This window comes from Brachyhypopomus gauderio, chromosome 10 (assembly GCF_052324685.1).
Source record: "Brachyhypopomus gauderio isolate BG-103 chromosome 10, BGAUD_0.2, whole genome shotgun sequence".
NCBI lineage: Eukaryota > Metazoa > Chordata > Actinopteri > Gymnotiformes > Hypopomidae > Brachyhypopomus > Brachyhypopomus gauderio.
Genome location: NC_135220.1, coordinates 1,547,289 through 1,563,324, shown reverse-complemented (window position 1 = coordinate 1,563,324; position 16,036 = coordinate 1,547,289). Strand labels below are relative to the sequence as shown.

General features: G+C 49.4%; 1 protein-coding gene across 4 annotated transcripts in view; it reads left to right on the top strand.

Moving 5' to 3' along the window:
- arhgef25a (Rho guanine nucleotide exchange factor (GEF) 25a) overlaps window positions 1–16,036 on the top strand; it is a 50,121-nt gene that overhangs the window by 5,501 nt on the left and 28,584 nt on the right. Inside the window, exon 1 of one of the 4 annotated variants that reach the window (XM_077018533.1) lies at window positions 5,521–5,982. The exons of 2 other annotated variants lie outside the window; for them this stretch is intronic. In XM_077018533.1, the coding sequence (XP_076874648.1) occupies window positions 5,889–5,982 (94 nt within the window). In that variant the 5' untranslated portion in view covers window positions 5,521–5,888. Of the gene's footprint in view, window positions 1–5,520; window positions 5,983–15,872; window positions 15,991–16,036 lie in introns of those variants that run through there. One more of the 4 variants, XM_077018530.1, reaches the window with a different exon arrangement.

Here is a 16,036-nt window from a genome sequence, read left to right as displayed (position 1 = left end):
TGTGTGTGTGTGTGTGTGTGTGTGTGTGTGTGTGTGTGTGTGAGAGTGAGTGTGTGTGTGTGTGAGTGAGTGAGTGAGTTTGTGAGTGTGTGCAACAATGCTATTTTAGTGGTCTTCAAATCATGATAAGACCATAAACCATGACAAGGACCGTCAGCTTGTACGTGCTATGCTGTTGGTACCAGACCCATATCAGCAGTCCAGACCCACACCAAAAGAGGAACAGATGTTGACGATAAACACAAATGTAAGCACTTGAGGGCATAAACCGGGTCAAAGGTCAAACCTGTAGGCTGGAAAACAAGCTACGGTCATCGTGGAGAGCAGACTTGCTGAGCGCATGACATCATGATGAACTGCTGGCCTTAGCATCCCTGTTCCAGGCTGCAAGCCCAACCAGACGGCCTGGAACTTTAGCCGTAAAGCACACAGACAGCTCCGTGACGACAGTGATGAGTGTGATGAGTGTGACGGGTGTGGATCAAGCACACTTGCAAGCTCTCCTCCTCCGCCTTTCACTGTATAATGTTTGTGAATGTTTATTCATATATCGGTATCTCTGTCTCTCTTTGTGTGTGTGTGTGTGTGTGTTTGTAAGTTGCGTAAGATGTAGCACAGTACTGAGTGGTTCAGTGGAACAGTTAGTAGGGTCTGGGCAGTGTCTTAAAAGTCAGATGCATACACCTTGTTCCAGAGCACCCAGCCAAGTCATGTGATGAACTCTCCACGTGAACGTGAGTCTTTGATCTTGGCCTACCGACACTGACCAGGTTCACAACCTTTAGGGCTCTATGTCTGAACTCTGCAGGCACCCCAGTGCATTGTGGGTCATCTGGGGTTTTGTTTTCATATGCACTGCGGTGCCGCATTCAGCGAACATGCTTCCTGAGCGGAGAAAGAGGCGGCGGGCAGGAGATTGAGTCACTCTGCACAGAGTATTACTGCTGGAGTCCTGCTTTATAAGGAAGTGACAGGAGGTCACGCTTGGAGTCAGAAATGTCTTATATAATCACAGAGCGCTTCGTTTTGCTCCGCTGCACTTTGTTTTAAGAGCAGAGTTGCATGTATTGTGTTTACGTAAGATAAAAGCCTCTGTTGGCATATTTCCGATCTGAATTAAAAAAAAAAAAAAAAAAGCTACTCAATTTGGTTTGGAGATGTTTGTGGCTGTAATGGATGTAATGGATATAATGGGTATAATGCATGTGTTGAGACGTCTATGAGCTGGGGCCCATTAGCTCCATCACGCGGGTCTGACTGGGGCTGATCCAGATTGGCTGCTTAAACCATGAGTAGTTAGCTGTGAAACACATTACCTTGTACTGCCTCCTCTGCTCCCTATATACAGGTGCTTGTGTGTGTGTGTGTGTGTGTGTGTGTGTGTGTGTGTGTGTGTGTGTGTGTGTGTGTGTGTGGGCGTCAAAGCATGTGTTTTTGGGCTGTTTGTACAGACCTTCTTCACACATAGCCTAGTGAACAGCTCGAGAGGAGAGAGAGCAGGGTCACATGATCTTTTTTCTAGAGCTCCTCTTCTGGAGCTGAAGCTCCTTCTCTAGACATGACCCAGTGCTCCTAAAGAGAAAATTAGGGCTGGTAAAGTAGTTGCCATTAACTTTTTGCTTGGATCTCCATATTGGAGTGGTGGGAGAGAGTGTATCCATCCCAGGGTGATTGGGAAAGTGAGAGGGTACCAGTGGACTTTGGCTGAACTAGTGTGTTTTCTAGCTTTTTCTATCTCTTGTGACCTGTAGTATCCTCTGGGCTTTTCTACATGTTGCCTCAATGTTTTTGGTGATGATCTCTGACTCTATCGAACCGGCCTGACCGAACTGACTGGATGTAGTTAATGGCAGGTTGTTTCCCCAACCCTGAAGTGAACTGCTCTGTTCAGCGCCTGGACACACAAACAGGGCCATCAATTCAACTTTCTGAGAACAGCTTCAGGAAGGGGCCTGCACACACGTCTTCAGTTCTGTAGTGACCTCGAACTGTGGCTGGTGAGGTCTAGACATCTGTGTTTATGCTTGTGTGTACGTCTGTGTGACTGAGAGAGAGACAAACACACACAGATCAAACAAATGTGTGCCAGACAGTCAGAGAATGGCAGGGAAAAGGATATGGCAGCAGAGAGAGAGAGAGAGAGAGAGAGAGAGAGAGAGAGAGAGAGAGAGAGAGAGAGGGGAGACAGAGGGAGAGAGACATGGAAGGAGAAGAGAAAGATGTATTCATAACAGCCTTTGCTTCATTCAAAGTCTTTGTTACCCTGGAATGCAAACAGTGCTACCTGATCGTGTTGCTTCGTTAATTCAATAATACACGTCAATCTGGATTATTATATGCAGAATTCCTATGCACTTTTCCACCCTAGATGTCTAAACACAAGCCTTGCATTACGGAACTCGTACTTTTTGTTTTTCAGTATTGGCTGCATAGTTTCAACACCAACAGATAAATCACGCTTAGTGCTTTTTTATTACACTGTGTGGCTTCGTCCTTTAACTGTGCACATATATTGATTGAGTAACTCTGGGTAGTGCTGAGTCCCCTGTCTCTAACATGGCTTTTAAGAGCTAAGCAGGAGATAGAAAGAACATGGCAAGCAGATGTTATGACACAAACACCCCCTGCTGATGGCAAGTGATAATGCAGTCAGTCACACACAGCTGCTGAATAAAATCTTACATAATCTGATGTGTTTTTAAGAACCATACGGCATGCCATGTGTGAGGATTCACACAAGTCACACTTCTGAACCGTATGTCTGCTGGCTGTTATGAAGCAACAAGGTTGTGGAGTTCCCTCAGCTGTGATTAGCGATGTGTTCATGTCTCCTTAGGTAAAAACATCTAGGGTTTTCTGTTTTTCTTCTCTGACCTCAGGGGAGGGAACTGTCACTGATGTTTGCGTGCGCAGCACTGTCGAACCGTGCTACCTTTACTGTAAAAACAAACCAGCACTCAGACATGTGGTCTTGTACGCGCTACACAGTTCTAAAGAGGGAATCAAAGGGTATCGGGTTTGTGTGTGTGTTAGTGAGTGTGTGTAAGTGTGTGTATGAACATATGACCAGGGGGGCAAGGGAGGAGGGGTAGAGGAAGAGGGTGGATGATGAACGGGGGGGGGGGGGGGGGGGGGGGGGGGGCACTATGGAGGGGTAGAAGAAAAGTTCGAGCGAAAGACAAAGGTGGTTGTGAAAGGACGGGTGTTGTTTTCTCTTTTTGCTGTAGGAGCTATCAGAGGAGGGTAATTCTTCACACTCCTCTCTGATCTGCCCATCTCTCTCTCTTTCTTTCATTCACTCCTTCATTCTATCTTTCCCATCTTTTTTCGATATTTTGTTTACGGTTTGTAGCATATTGAGGTACAGGCAGCGTCCTTGTGTGTGCTGCTGCCTTTCACCTCCTCGTGTGGGGTTTTGTAAACGCAGACTGTCTCTCAGGATTGCTGAAACCAGGCTACTGATAGGACTAAAAAAAAAAAAACCCTGCATTGATAGGACTCCAAAAAAAAACCCTACAGCTGACATTTTGAATGCTATTCTCAAGACATTCTTGCTGCCAACTTCAACAACCAAAGGAAACATGGCAGCCAGGAGTGTGTCCTGTTGTTCAGGTGTCTGAGCACACTCATCAGAGTCAGTAATTGCCTCTAATACGTGATCCTTAGATCAGACTTCAGATTTAGATTAAACTCTTAAGGCACAGGTTTCAAATAAGGTGAAGGTGAACCTTGACAGAGTAGCAGGAATCCTGTTGTACTGCTGACAGAGGAGCCAGTGCCAGGCCTCTGAACTTCTCTGGCTAACGTTCAAAGGCATCTCAAGTACATGCTCGAAATGGGGTGAAATAGGTGTTTTCATTCTTCCCGTGTTGTGATCTCCAGGTGAACATTCCCAAGGACCTGGCTCCCAGAGTGGTGGCTGAATAGATCGCCTGTCTGATTTTCAACTGAATTCCTTGCATGTTGTGTAAGCAACACAGGCATTAATGTGTGGTGGCTTTGAGGGTCTGTACACCTGTGGAATGAGAATGGAGAGAATACATTTAGCTAGCAGGTCCATCACTCTCACCATCTACACATCTCTGGGGTTGGCACGAAGCTGGCGGTTTGTAATTGGACTCTGATAAGACCGATTCCATGATTCCATGGTGTGCACATACACACACACACACACACACACACACACACACACACACACACACACACACATGCACAGTGTGACAGAGTTTGATTTGGAGAGAGTTAGGGAGAGCAACAGGAAGAGGGGGAAAGACAGAGGGGGCATGAGAAATGAAGGAGAGGAGGTGAAGGTGAGAGAGGGAGAGAACGAAGGGAGAGAGAGGCAGAGAGGGGGAGAGAGAGAAGGGAGAAATAGGGAGAGAGAGGAAGAGACGGGGAGAGAAAGAAGGGAGAAATAGGGAGAGAGGGAGAGAGGGGAAGAGAGGGGGAGAGAAAGCAGGAGAAAGTGGGAGAGAGGAGGAGGGAGGGGGAGAGACTCCCTAAGCTCAAACTCAGCTGATGACAGTCTCAGTGCAAAGGCACGGACTCCATTAACTCCTTCCTGCTTTGCCCTCCTCCTGCAACATCAACACACACACACACACACACACACACACACACACACACACACACATTAGGGAGGGATTTTCTCCTATCTCACTTTACCATCAACTTGTCACACTGTTTGTGCTGGAATGTTGCTGTGACACACATTACCATACACTGCACTGGACCTCTGTATGTTTACCACATACCACCAAGTGTTTTTTGAGGGTCATTAGAAATCACTATAAATGTGTGTGTGTGTGTGTGTGTGTGTGTGTTGCTCTGTACAGTTCTATTGCTCTAAGTTCTATTGCCCTCGTCCTACTCACCAACCCCTTGGACCCCATAGCTTGTTGTAGCACTGGCTCTGTCCCTGGCTCGCAGTGGGAAGAGACAGGGATGAGACAATAAAGAGACATAAAGAAGAGACAGAGAGGAGAAAATGAAGAGAGAAAAAAACAGGGAAGAGACAGAAAAATCCTGGAAGAGACAGACAGGAGACAGGAAGGAGAAAACAAAAAGACAGGGAAGAAACAGTTCGGCCTTAACTTCCAAATCAATTATGTCACTGAAGACATGTGCAAGTATGGGTAATATAAAGGCACGTGGGGGAGGGTGTGTTTCTGACTCATGGGCTGGCATTTTGAAGACGCGTGCCTGAGGTGTTGGGTTTCTAACTGCCTGTTTGTCCAGAAGCGTTTCAATGAGTGATCCGTCGATAGCGCTACAGCCCAAGTCAGAGATAGATGGTTGAATGAGACAAAGAGAGAGAAGAGAAAATAAAGCATCTGGAAGTGACCCTAAAGGAAACACAAGCCATGGAGAGAGAGAGAGAGAGAGAGAGAGAGAGGGGGGGGGGGGGGAGTGGGAGCTGTATCCTGGAATAGCCAGAGACTACAGCCGCTGACTCCACCCCCTCTCCCCGCTCCCTCTCTCTCTCTCTCTCTCTCTCTCTCTCGTTCCCTCGCTCTTTGAGTCAGTCTTGCTGTCTGTCATTAGACCCGGTGGTGAGCAGAAGAGCGCGAGGCAGAGGAGCAACACGCAGGAGAGAGTGAACGAGACAGAGGGAGACCGAGATGAGCTTTTGCTCGGCTCCTGCTGGGCTGTGAACACCTACGGCTGGATATCTGCACTCTGCGCTGACTTGTTTTCTTTTGTGACTTTCGTTGTTGACTTCCGCCCCCGTCGTTGCGCGGGGCTCCGTGTCTGGGGATTAACTCCGCAGCGACGCGCCGCACAGGAGCGCGCGTGCACGCTCGCGCGTGTCGGGGGCCAGGGAGCGCGCACGTGTGATGGACCATGCCTGTGCCTGGTAGTATTGCCACCGAGGATTGGGCTTTACCATGAAGGCGGCCCATCACCACCGGGGCTGCGCCTGCCAACACTTGTTCCGGAAAGTCCTGGCAAAGTGCGGGTGCTGCTATGCCAGGGTCAGAGGTCAGTGACTCCAGCCCGGTCCATCTGCAGGTCGAGTCTCAGGTCGCCCTCTCGTCGGGCGTTTAGCCCGCTAGCCTATGCATGCCTCCAGGCCAACAGACTAGTGAACCGTGCACTCGTTTTGCATGAGATAGCTGTCTGAGACTTGGCCAAGATACGCTTGCTGTTTGTTTGCTGTGGATCTTTTGAAAGAAGGAGGAGACCTCCCACGCAGCCGACCTGCTCACTCCTGTGTTCCTCTCCGAATTCCTTCGCGTTAAATCTGCGCTCCCACCTGCTCCTTATCTTGCATCTTTTCAGACGCAGTGTGGGCATACAAGGATGATTTAGTGAAAGCAGTGTGTGTGTGTGCGCGCGCGTGTGTGTGTGTTTATGTGAGCGTTTGGTGTGTGCCACACTCTAATCAGTTCACAGCAAGCGCAACAGATGTCCGCCTCTTTCCCTTCTTATGGACTCCCTTCACACACACTTTGCGGCTTTTCCTCTCACTCTGCTGCCTAGACACAAACACACAAACTCTCTCACACACACACAAAGCACAAAGATATCGACTGCTGCAGAAAGATGAATTCATGTGAGATCCTCTTCTGTTTTTATATATGCATCTTTATGTGTGTATGTGTGCTCATGGCTGTGCATATTGTGGATGTGCATGCCCGCGTGTGTGTGTGTGTGTGTGTGGAGAGCACCATGCAGTGACGAAGCTGGAGTATTCTGATGCAGTCCTGTATAGTGTAGGTATGTACAGTGTGTGTGTGTATTCTGATGCGGTCCTCTGTAGTGTAGTTATGTACAGTGTGTGTGTGTGTGTGTGTGTTCTGATGTCCTGTATAGTGTAGGTATGTACAGTGTGTGTGTGTGTGTGTTCTGATGTTGTCCTGTATAGTGTAGGGGTGTGTGTGTGTGTGTTCTGATGTTGTCCTGTATAGTGTAGGTATGTTCAGCGTGTGTGTGTGTGTATTCTGATGTTGTCCTGTATAGTGTAGGTATGTACAGTGTGTGTGTGTGTGTGTGTGTTCTGATGTTGTCCTGTATAGTGTAGGGGTGTGTGTGTTCTGATGTTGTCCTGTATAGTGTAGGTATGTTCAGCGTGTGTGTGTGTGTGTGTATATTCTGATGTTGTCCTGTATAGTGTAGGTATGTACAGTGTGTGTGTGTGTTCTGATGTTGTCCTGTATAGTGTAGGGGTGTGTGTGTGTGTTCTGATGTTGTCCTGTATAGTGTAGGTATGTTCAGTGTGTGTGTGTGTGTGTGTGTATTCTGATGTTGTCCTGTATAGTGTAGGTATGTACTGTGCGTGTGTGTGTGTATTCTGATGTTGTCCTGTATAGTGTAGGTATGTACAGTGTGTGTGTGTTCTGATGTTGTCCTGTATAGTGTAGGTGTGTGTGTGTGTGTGTGTGTGTGTGTGTGTGTATGTTCTGATGTTGTCCTGTATAGTGTAGGCATGTTCAGCGTGTGTGTTTTGATGTTGTCCTGTATAGTGTAGGTATGTACAGCGTGTGTGTGTGTGTGTGTGTTCTGATGTTGTCCTGTATAGTGTAGGTATGTACAGCGTGTGTGTGTGTGTGTTCTGATGTTGTCCTGTATAGTGTAGGTATGTACAGCGTGTGTGTGTGTGTGTGTTCTGATGTTGTCCTGTATAGTGTAGGTATGTACAGTGTGTGTGTGTGTGTGTGTGTGTTCTGATGTTGTCCTGTATAGTGTAGGGGTGTGTGTGTGTGTGTGTGTGTGTGTGTGTGTGTGTGTGTGTGTTCTGATGTTGTCCTGTATAGTGTAGGTATGTACAGCGTGTGTGTGTGTGTGTGTGTGTGTTCTGATGTTGTCCTGTATAGTGTAGGTATGTACAGCGTGTGTGTGTGTGTGTGTGTGTTCTGATGTTGTCCTGTATAGTGTAGGTATGTACAGCGTGTGGGAGGATAAAGCAGCAGGCAGTTGAACAGAGAAACATTCCTTCCCCTCCAGCAGCAGGAGGAAAATGCAGGACTGTGTGCTGCTCCCCTGCTGAACGGCTCTCTGAGCTGCCTGCTGGAGCCTCTGTAATTATGTACTGTAATGAGTCCACGAGGCGCTAACATTTTGTGACTTCAAGGAAAACAGTTGGAAGAATGATGTAACAAAAATTGATGGTAACAGCAAATGAAAAGAATTTACTTCTAATGTCCTTCTAAAAACTCAAGAAAATACACACACACACACAAACACAAAACACAGTATTGTATTTCAGTTCTCCCTCTGTGCACTGGAAACATATCTCATCTTGATGCACTGTGGCGGAGACTTCGATTAATCCAAAGGCATGAGGCACACGTGGGAATTTAAAGGCATGAGGCACACGTGTGAGCACACAGGTGAACCGTGTGTGTGTGTGCCCAGGGACTGACTCCCACATTACTGACCCACACTACTGACCCCACAATCACAGCTGACTCCCACATTACTGACCCACACTACTGACCCCACAATCACAGCTGACCCACACTACTGACCCCACAGCCACAACTGACTCCCACACTACTGACCCCACAATCACAGCTGACTCCCACATTACTGACCCACACTACTGACCCCACAATCACAGCTGACTCCCACATTACTGACCCATACTACTGACCCCACAATCACAGCTGACTCCCACATTATTGACCCACACTACTGACCCCACAATCACAGCTGACTCCCACATTACTGACCCATACTACTGACCCCACAATCACAGCTGACTCCCACATTACTGACCCACACTACTGACCCCACAATCACAGCTGACTCCCACATTACTGACCCACACTACTGACCCCACAATCACAGCTGACTCCCACATTACTGACCCACACTACTGACCCCACAATCACAGCTGACTCCCACATTACTGACCCACACTACTGACCCCACAATCACAGCTGACTCCCACACCACTGACCCACATTACTGACCCCACAGCCACAACTGACTCCCACACCACTGACCCACACTACTGACCCCACAGCCACAACTGACTCCCACACCACTGACCTACACTACTGACCCCAGAACCATGACCAACCACCACACTAATGAACCCATTACTATCCCATACTACTAACCACCCAATCATCACTGTCTTCCACACTACGGACCCCACAATCACTACTGGCCTCCACAGTACTGACACACTACTGACTCCTCAACCACACACATCCTCCACAAACCCTGGCCACAATCCAGCTTTCCAGTGTCAGACAGCTGAGGTAGTACAATGGGACATGGATGTATTGCTTTAAGTGACAAGGTGTACAATCATGTCTCCTTTGGCTGGCTAATAAGTTGCTTTACGGTGAAGGCTTTGAGGATAGGTTGAGTAAAGATGGTGTGAACTTAGCGAGTGTTCTAAAAGTAGCAGCAGACTCATTAAACTTACATAGTGCCCAGGATTTTATACCATTTGTATCTCCCACTTTTTAGTACTGCTACGTGCATGCGTGATCTCTGTGGCCAACACACTTCAGATATGCTTAGGAGAAGGCACAGGTCTGTGGGTTAAAGGGGTTGGGTCTGTGGAGGAGAGGGGTTGGGTCTGTGGGTTAAAGGGGTTGGGTCTGTGGAGGAGAGGGGTTGGGTCTGTGGGTTAAAGGGGTTGGGTCTGTGGAGGAGAGGGGTTGGGTCTGTGGGTTAAAGGGGTTGGGTCTGTGGAGAAGAGGGGTTGGGTCTGTGGGTTAAAGGGGTTGGGTCTGTGGGTTAAAGGGGTTGGGTCTGTGGGTTAAAGGGGTTGGGTCTGTGGAGGAGAGGGGTTGGGTCTGTGGGTTAAAGGGGTTGGGTCTGTGGGTTAAAGGGGTTGGGTCTGTGGAGGAGAGGGGTTGGGTCTGTGGGTTAAAGGGGTTGGGTCTGTGGAGGAGAGGGGTTGGGTCTGTGGGTTAAAGGGGTTGGGTCTGTGGAGGAGAGGGGTTGGGTCTGTGGGTTAAAGGGGTTGGGTCTGTGGAGGAGAGGGGTTGGGTCTGTGGAGGAGAGGGGTTGGGTCTGTGGGTTAAAGGGGTTGGGTCTGTGGAGGAGAGGGGTTGGGTCTGTGGGTTAAAGGGGTTGGGTCTGTGGAGGAGAGGGGTTGGGTCTGTGGGTTAAAGGGGTTGGGTCTGTGGAGGAGAGGGGTTGGGTCTGTGGGTTAAAGGGGTTGGGTCTGTGGAGGAGAGGGGTTGGGTCTGTGGGTTAAAGGGGTTGGGTCTGTGGAGGAGAGGGGTTGGGTCTGTGGGTTAAAGGGGTTGGGTCTGTGGAGGAGAGGGGTTGGGTCTGTGGGTTAAAGGGGTTGGGTCTGTGGAGGAGAGGGGTTGGGTCTGTGGGTTAAAGGGGTTGGGTCTGTGGGTTAAAGGGGTTGGGTCTGTGGAGGAGAGGGGTTGGGTCTGTGGGTTAAAGGGGTTGGGTCTGTGGAGGAGAGGGGTTGGGTCTGTGGGTTAAAGGGGTTGGGTCTGTGGGTTAAAGGGGTTGGGTCTGTGGAGGAGAGGGGTTGGGTCTGTGGGTTAAAGGGGTTGGGTCTGTGGGTTAAAGGGGTTGGGTCTGTGGGTTAAAGGGGTTGGGTCTGTGGAGGAGAGGGGTTGGGTCTGTGGGTTAAAGGGGTTGGGTCTGTGGAGGAGAGGGGTTGGGTCTGTGGGTTAAAGGGGTTGGGTCTGTGGGTTAAAGGGGTTGGGTCTGTGGAGGAGAGGGGTTGGGTCTGTGGGTTAAAGGGGTTGGGTCTGTGGAGGAGAGGGGTTGGGTCTGTGGGTTAAAGGGGTTGGGTCTGTGGAGGAGAGGGGTTGGGTCTGTGGGTTAAAGGGGTTGGGTCTGTGGAGGAGAGGGGTTGGGTCTGTGGAGGAGAGGGGTTGGGTCTGTGGGTTAAAGGGGTTGGGTCTGTGGGTTAAAGGGGTTGGGTCTGTGGGTTAAAGGGGTTGGGTCTGTGGGTTAAAGGGGTTGGGTCTGTGGAGGAGAGGGGTTGGGTCTGTGGGTTAAAGGGGTTGGGTCTGTGGAGGAGAGGGGTTGGGTCTGTGGGTTAAAGGGGTTGGGTCTGTGGGTTAAAGGGGTTGGGTCTGTGGGTTAAAGGGGTTGGGTCTGTGGAGGAGAGGGGTTGGGTCTGTGGGTTAAAGGGGTTGGGTCTGTGGAGGAGAGGGGTTGGGTCTGTGGGTTAAAGGGGTTGGGTCTGTGGGTTAAAGGGGTTGGGTCTGTGGAGGAGAGGGGTTGGGTCTGTGGGTTAAAGGGGTTGGGTCTGTGGAGGAGAGGGGTTGGGTCTGTGGGTTAAAGGGGTTGGGTCTGGGTTAAAGGGGTTGGGTCTGTGGAGGAGAGGGGTTGGTTATTTGAGAGAACAAAAACCATCACTGCTCTCTAGGGCTAAATGCTTAATCGATTTCCGATCGAAATCACAATTTAGAAAGCTTGCAGTTCCAAACAACAAGAGCCGCGCCTATAATTACACGTTATTAACAAAGTCAATGCAAGATTCTTAATGAGAAACTGAAGATTTACAACATGGTTTTATTGTTTTATAAGCTCTTTAGCATTGACGTTCTTCAGATATGCTTAGTGTGTATTTGACACATATTCCACAAAGCTTACCATATATGGCACAATTGCAACTTTAGCGAGAATCTTAAATGCTGCAGTGGTTCATGTCAACAAATAAACAATGAGCAATTTCGGCCCTATAGTTCAGCAATACAGTCCGGCCCTATAGTTCAGCAATACAGTCCGGCCCTATAGTTCAGCAATACAGTCCGGCCCTATAGTTCAGTCTCTGTCAGCAGAGAAGGCCTGTCTGTCACACCTGTGTCTGTCACACCTGCAGCTACGTGTGCCTCGGCCCGGAGGCTGCTTCCAGTCAGCAGACAACATTTTAACACTGGGTGTTAACATTGGGCCAAGCTGTGCTATTAGTGGAGAGCTGGACTCGCATGGTCACTGCTGAGGCCCATATGGGTCCTCTATTTCTCTGCTCATAGGGGTCCTCTATGTTTTTCTTTCTATTCTTTGTGTCTTGCTTCTCTACTCCTTTTGCACTTCTCTGTCTATCATCACCCTCCTTTTCTCTCTCTCTCTCTCTCTCTCTCTCCCTCTCCTCTTTCTGGCCTTGTGAACTGCTCGTCATCCATTCAGCACCTCAGCCATGTTCCCCGGTGATGGAGGAACGTATAACTGTGTGGTTTACTTAAGAGTGTTTAATCACGCTTGAATAAGGGCTAAATGTTTACTCAGACCCTGGAGAAAGGAAACAAACTAAATGTACGTGGAGTGGTGGAGGCCGTGCTGACACTCCCGAGCTCGGCTTCTCTGGGGCACTCGCCCTGTGGGTGGAGGTGTCCACCCTGGGTCAGGCGTGTGCCTGGCTCGTATCGTCCCCCATGCACTCCCACACACACACACATACACACACACACTCACACACAGGCACACAAAATTGGCAGAAGCAGTGCGGGGCGGTTCAGACTCCATGTGGCTCAGGTTTCCCGTCTGGCCGCCCTCGTCCGTATGCTGGGCGACTGCGGCGAGATGATGAACAAGGCCATGCAGGAATCACGTTTCCGGGAAACTAATCATCTCTCTACCATGATTTCGCTTCGGTTGAGTCCCCCCACATGACGCTGTGTGTCTGGGTCTCTTTGCTCTGCTGATGTGTTTATACGCTGCCTCAGTCTTTCACCATGCCGTAAATTGGAATCACGCAGCTCTGCCTCCCAGGTTTGTCCGCACTGCAGCTGGAGATGTCTCCCTTTTACTAGTGCAGGAGAATTGAATGATTTGACGTCCTCGTCTCTCTCTTGATGACCTCTGGAGATACGACAGACTCCCTCTCCATCCTCCCAATCAATGCCAGCTACAGCAACTCCGCTCCCAGGCCCTTGAGATCATACCAGGCACCTGGCCATCCATGTCTGAAACAGATCAATATCAATGAGCTGTTGGATTGTACAAGTCTTTGTGTGAGGCTACATGGACACACGTGTGTTTTGATGGGACTCTTGAAGTCTGCCGCACTCAAACCACAATCCCCAGGCGCTGTGGTACAATGCACTCACTTTATGGAACGAAACTTGGAAAAGTACTATTGGAGGCGCTTGCTTGCAACATGGTGATGGTGAAGCAATGCATGTTTAATAGGATCGTGAGATGGACAGACGGAGAGGAGAAAGAGAGAGAGAGAGAGAGAGAGAGAGAGAGAGAGAGAGAGAGAGAGAAAGCCGGGCACCCTGTAATTGTGGGAGATCTGAGGGAGTGCGTGTCATCTCGGACTCTCTACGGGAAAAACATGGAGCCATCGGGGGGGGGGGGCATGATGTGGGGGTGGGGGCGGGGCATGATGTGGGGGTGGGGTTCTTCCTCCACATCAGGCCACGGAGCTGTGAGGGAGTGTAGCAGCGTCATGATTCATGATGCGTGTTTTATGCACATGAGCAGCTCTAATTGGGCTGACCCTTACTGTCTGTCTTTCCATTTAAAAAAAAGTCTCGCATTTTAATCATCTTTCAGCTCGTCAGCGTTTAAAGGTTTCCTTGCTGTTCAGAGAACGCTTCGGATTTGGCACTGCGGCCCTGTGATTCTGCACATAGCACCACCCCGTTCAGGAAGGAAAATGGTTGCTCTGATGTAGCACTTTACATGAATGAAATCTAAGAATTTTGAGCCCTATAAAATGTTGGCTGATCTGCTGGTAACAGGGTGGCAGGGGTTGACAGGTTAATGACCCCAGTGAGTGTGCGTGACTCCCTTATGAGGGAGCCTTATGAGGGAGCCTTATGAGGGAGTCAGTAGCCACTCTGCACTAGGTTACACACAGCTGTATTGCACTTTTATCCATCATAAGATCTCTTATATATCTGATGGTAAAAAGGAAAAAATCAGATCCAATCTGCAGAGGATAGATTTTCTGAAGGGGATATTGTGTGTGTGTGTGTGTGTGTGTGTGTGTGTGTGTGTGTGTGTGTGTGTGTGTGTGTGTGCGCGCGCATGCCCATGAAGTACCTCTTTCAAACACACAGCCTGTGGCAGGAAGAGCTTAAATGCGGGGAGGATAGAGGATTCATCCTGAGCTATGCTAACTGCTGAGCTACGCTAACTGCTGAGCTATGCTAACTGCTGAGCTACGCTAACTGCTTTTCCAGGGCTTTGCTTTCATTGGCTGCTGTTCATTGGCTCACCCCTCCTGCTCAAACCTGCGTCTTCTCCCACACTCTCTCCAACCCCTTGACTGGGGGCAATACCTGTGAGGCAGGAGGCAATTTCATATTACACACACCTCTCTCTCTCTCTCTCTCTCTCTCTCTCTCTGTCTGTCTGTCTCTTTCTCGCACACATGGCCAGTCTAAACATTGAAAGCTCGGCTGTGAGACTCATCTTAAATCTTAAGTCTTTTTTTTTTTTGTCCATCTGCCCCTGTGCTCCTTTGGTTCTGGGCTGGATTCGGTACCGGGTCTCCCGCTGCCTCTCTCAGGGTAGACGGCAGGGATCTGTGACTGCACTCGGGCGTGTAATGAGCTGGCACACAGACAAGAGCCAGAGACACACGGAGAGCGTGAGGTACATTTGGAAGTGGAAAGGTGAGGCTAAGATGAGAACAATAGTTGATTCTTGCACAAAATGCTCCGTCCGCTTCTGCACCCCTGGTCCGTGAGGACTTCCTCTCCTCAGGATTCTCTCTGGCAGTACAGAAGACCACAAGCTTGAAACTCAATCGTCTGTTTTCTAAACGTATCTATAAGGGCTGCGGTGTGTTCATGGCTACCGTGGAGAAGTATGAGGTGATCATAACCAGTGGCTGTTCGGAGCAGCTCCTGAATCCCTCCTCTCTTTTTGTCTAATCTTAAGATCAGAGTCCTGTACAGATGGTCAAAATGAAAGTAAGTGCTTGTGTGTGTGTGTGTGTGTGTGTGTGTGTGTGTGTGTGTGTGTGTGTGTGTGTGTGTGTGTGCGTGTGTGTGTGTGTGTGTGTGTGTATGTATGCGTGTGCGTGTGCGTGTGCGTGTGCGCGTGCGCGTGTGCGTGTGTGTGTGCGCGCGCGCAGTAGCTGGACTATTCAGTAGTGAGGTATTTTTAGGAACCCCCCCCATACACTCTTTCCCTGACACATCTCTCCGATATGTTTCCACTCCAGCACTTACACACGCGGACACACAGGTCCTCCAGCAGGATGTTAAAGAGCCCCAGCTAAAGTTTGGGCATCAAGTCCTTTGCTTGCGAGGAATGTGAACATCAAGTGGCGCATTAAGATCATTCCAGAGGCAAATATCTGTATCTCTGTCATTCTGCCTCTCTGTCTTTCCATGTCTCTTTCTTTCTCTCTGTCTCTCCCTCTCTCTCTTTCTCTCTGCTGGGCTTTATTAATCTCCATCCTGCAGCTGGTTGTAATAACCCCTCTACTCAATTCACCTTTGCTTCCCAGCAGGCACATTTCATTCCCCCTCCATCTCTCTCTCTCTCTCTCCCTCCCTCTCTCCCTCTGTTTTCTCACCCCTTTTAGATCAGTCCCTCCCCGCTGACATAACTCCTGCTCTGTCTTCTTCCCAGCTCAAGAGCCCGAGTTTGCGTTTGAGAGAGGGTATAAGACAAGAATGAGGGAATGACTTATTAAACGTAGCAGTACATTCCATACCTTCTTTAGGAAAAAGAGGCAGAAAAGGTACGCAGTGGACCCTTGTGAATTCCTCATCCTCTGGGCTCATCTTCAACTCACCCCGCCATGCCTGACCCCCCCCCCCCCCCAGTCAGGCATAAACTTTCCCGTGAGTGACTTAAAAATAGGCACCACTCGTACAGCCGAAGGAAGATGCCTCTTGTGAACACTCTCTCTGACCTTTTCGGGTGTGTTTCTGGGCCGGGTTTGTCAACACGGAGGTCTCCCCGCATTTCGGCATCCACAGTCCACAAATCCCCTGATGTGGGTCCTTGAACAAGAGGTCTGGGTAAATATTTCTTCCATGATAAGGAGACTTATTGCTGCAGGATTGGGAACGACCTTCGACCTCTCAGACCTATCCATTAGCGTCTGTAGGCCCTTCATTGATGAAAAGAAAATAACAGGTAAAGGGTATTGAGACGGGTTGTGTACACAGCGTATGGGTTAAAG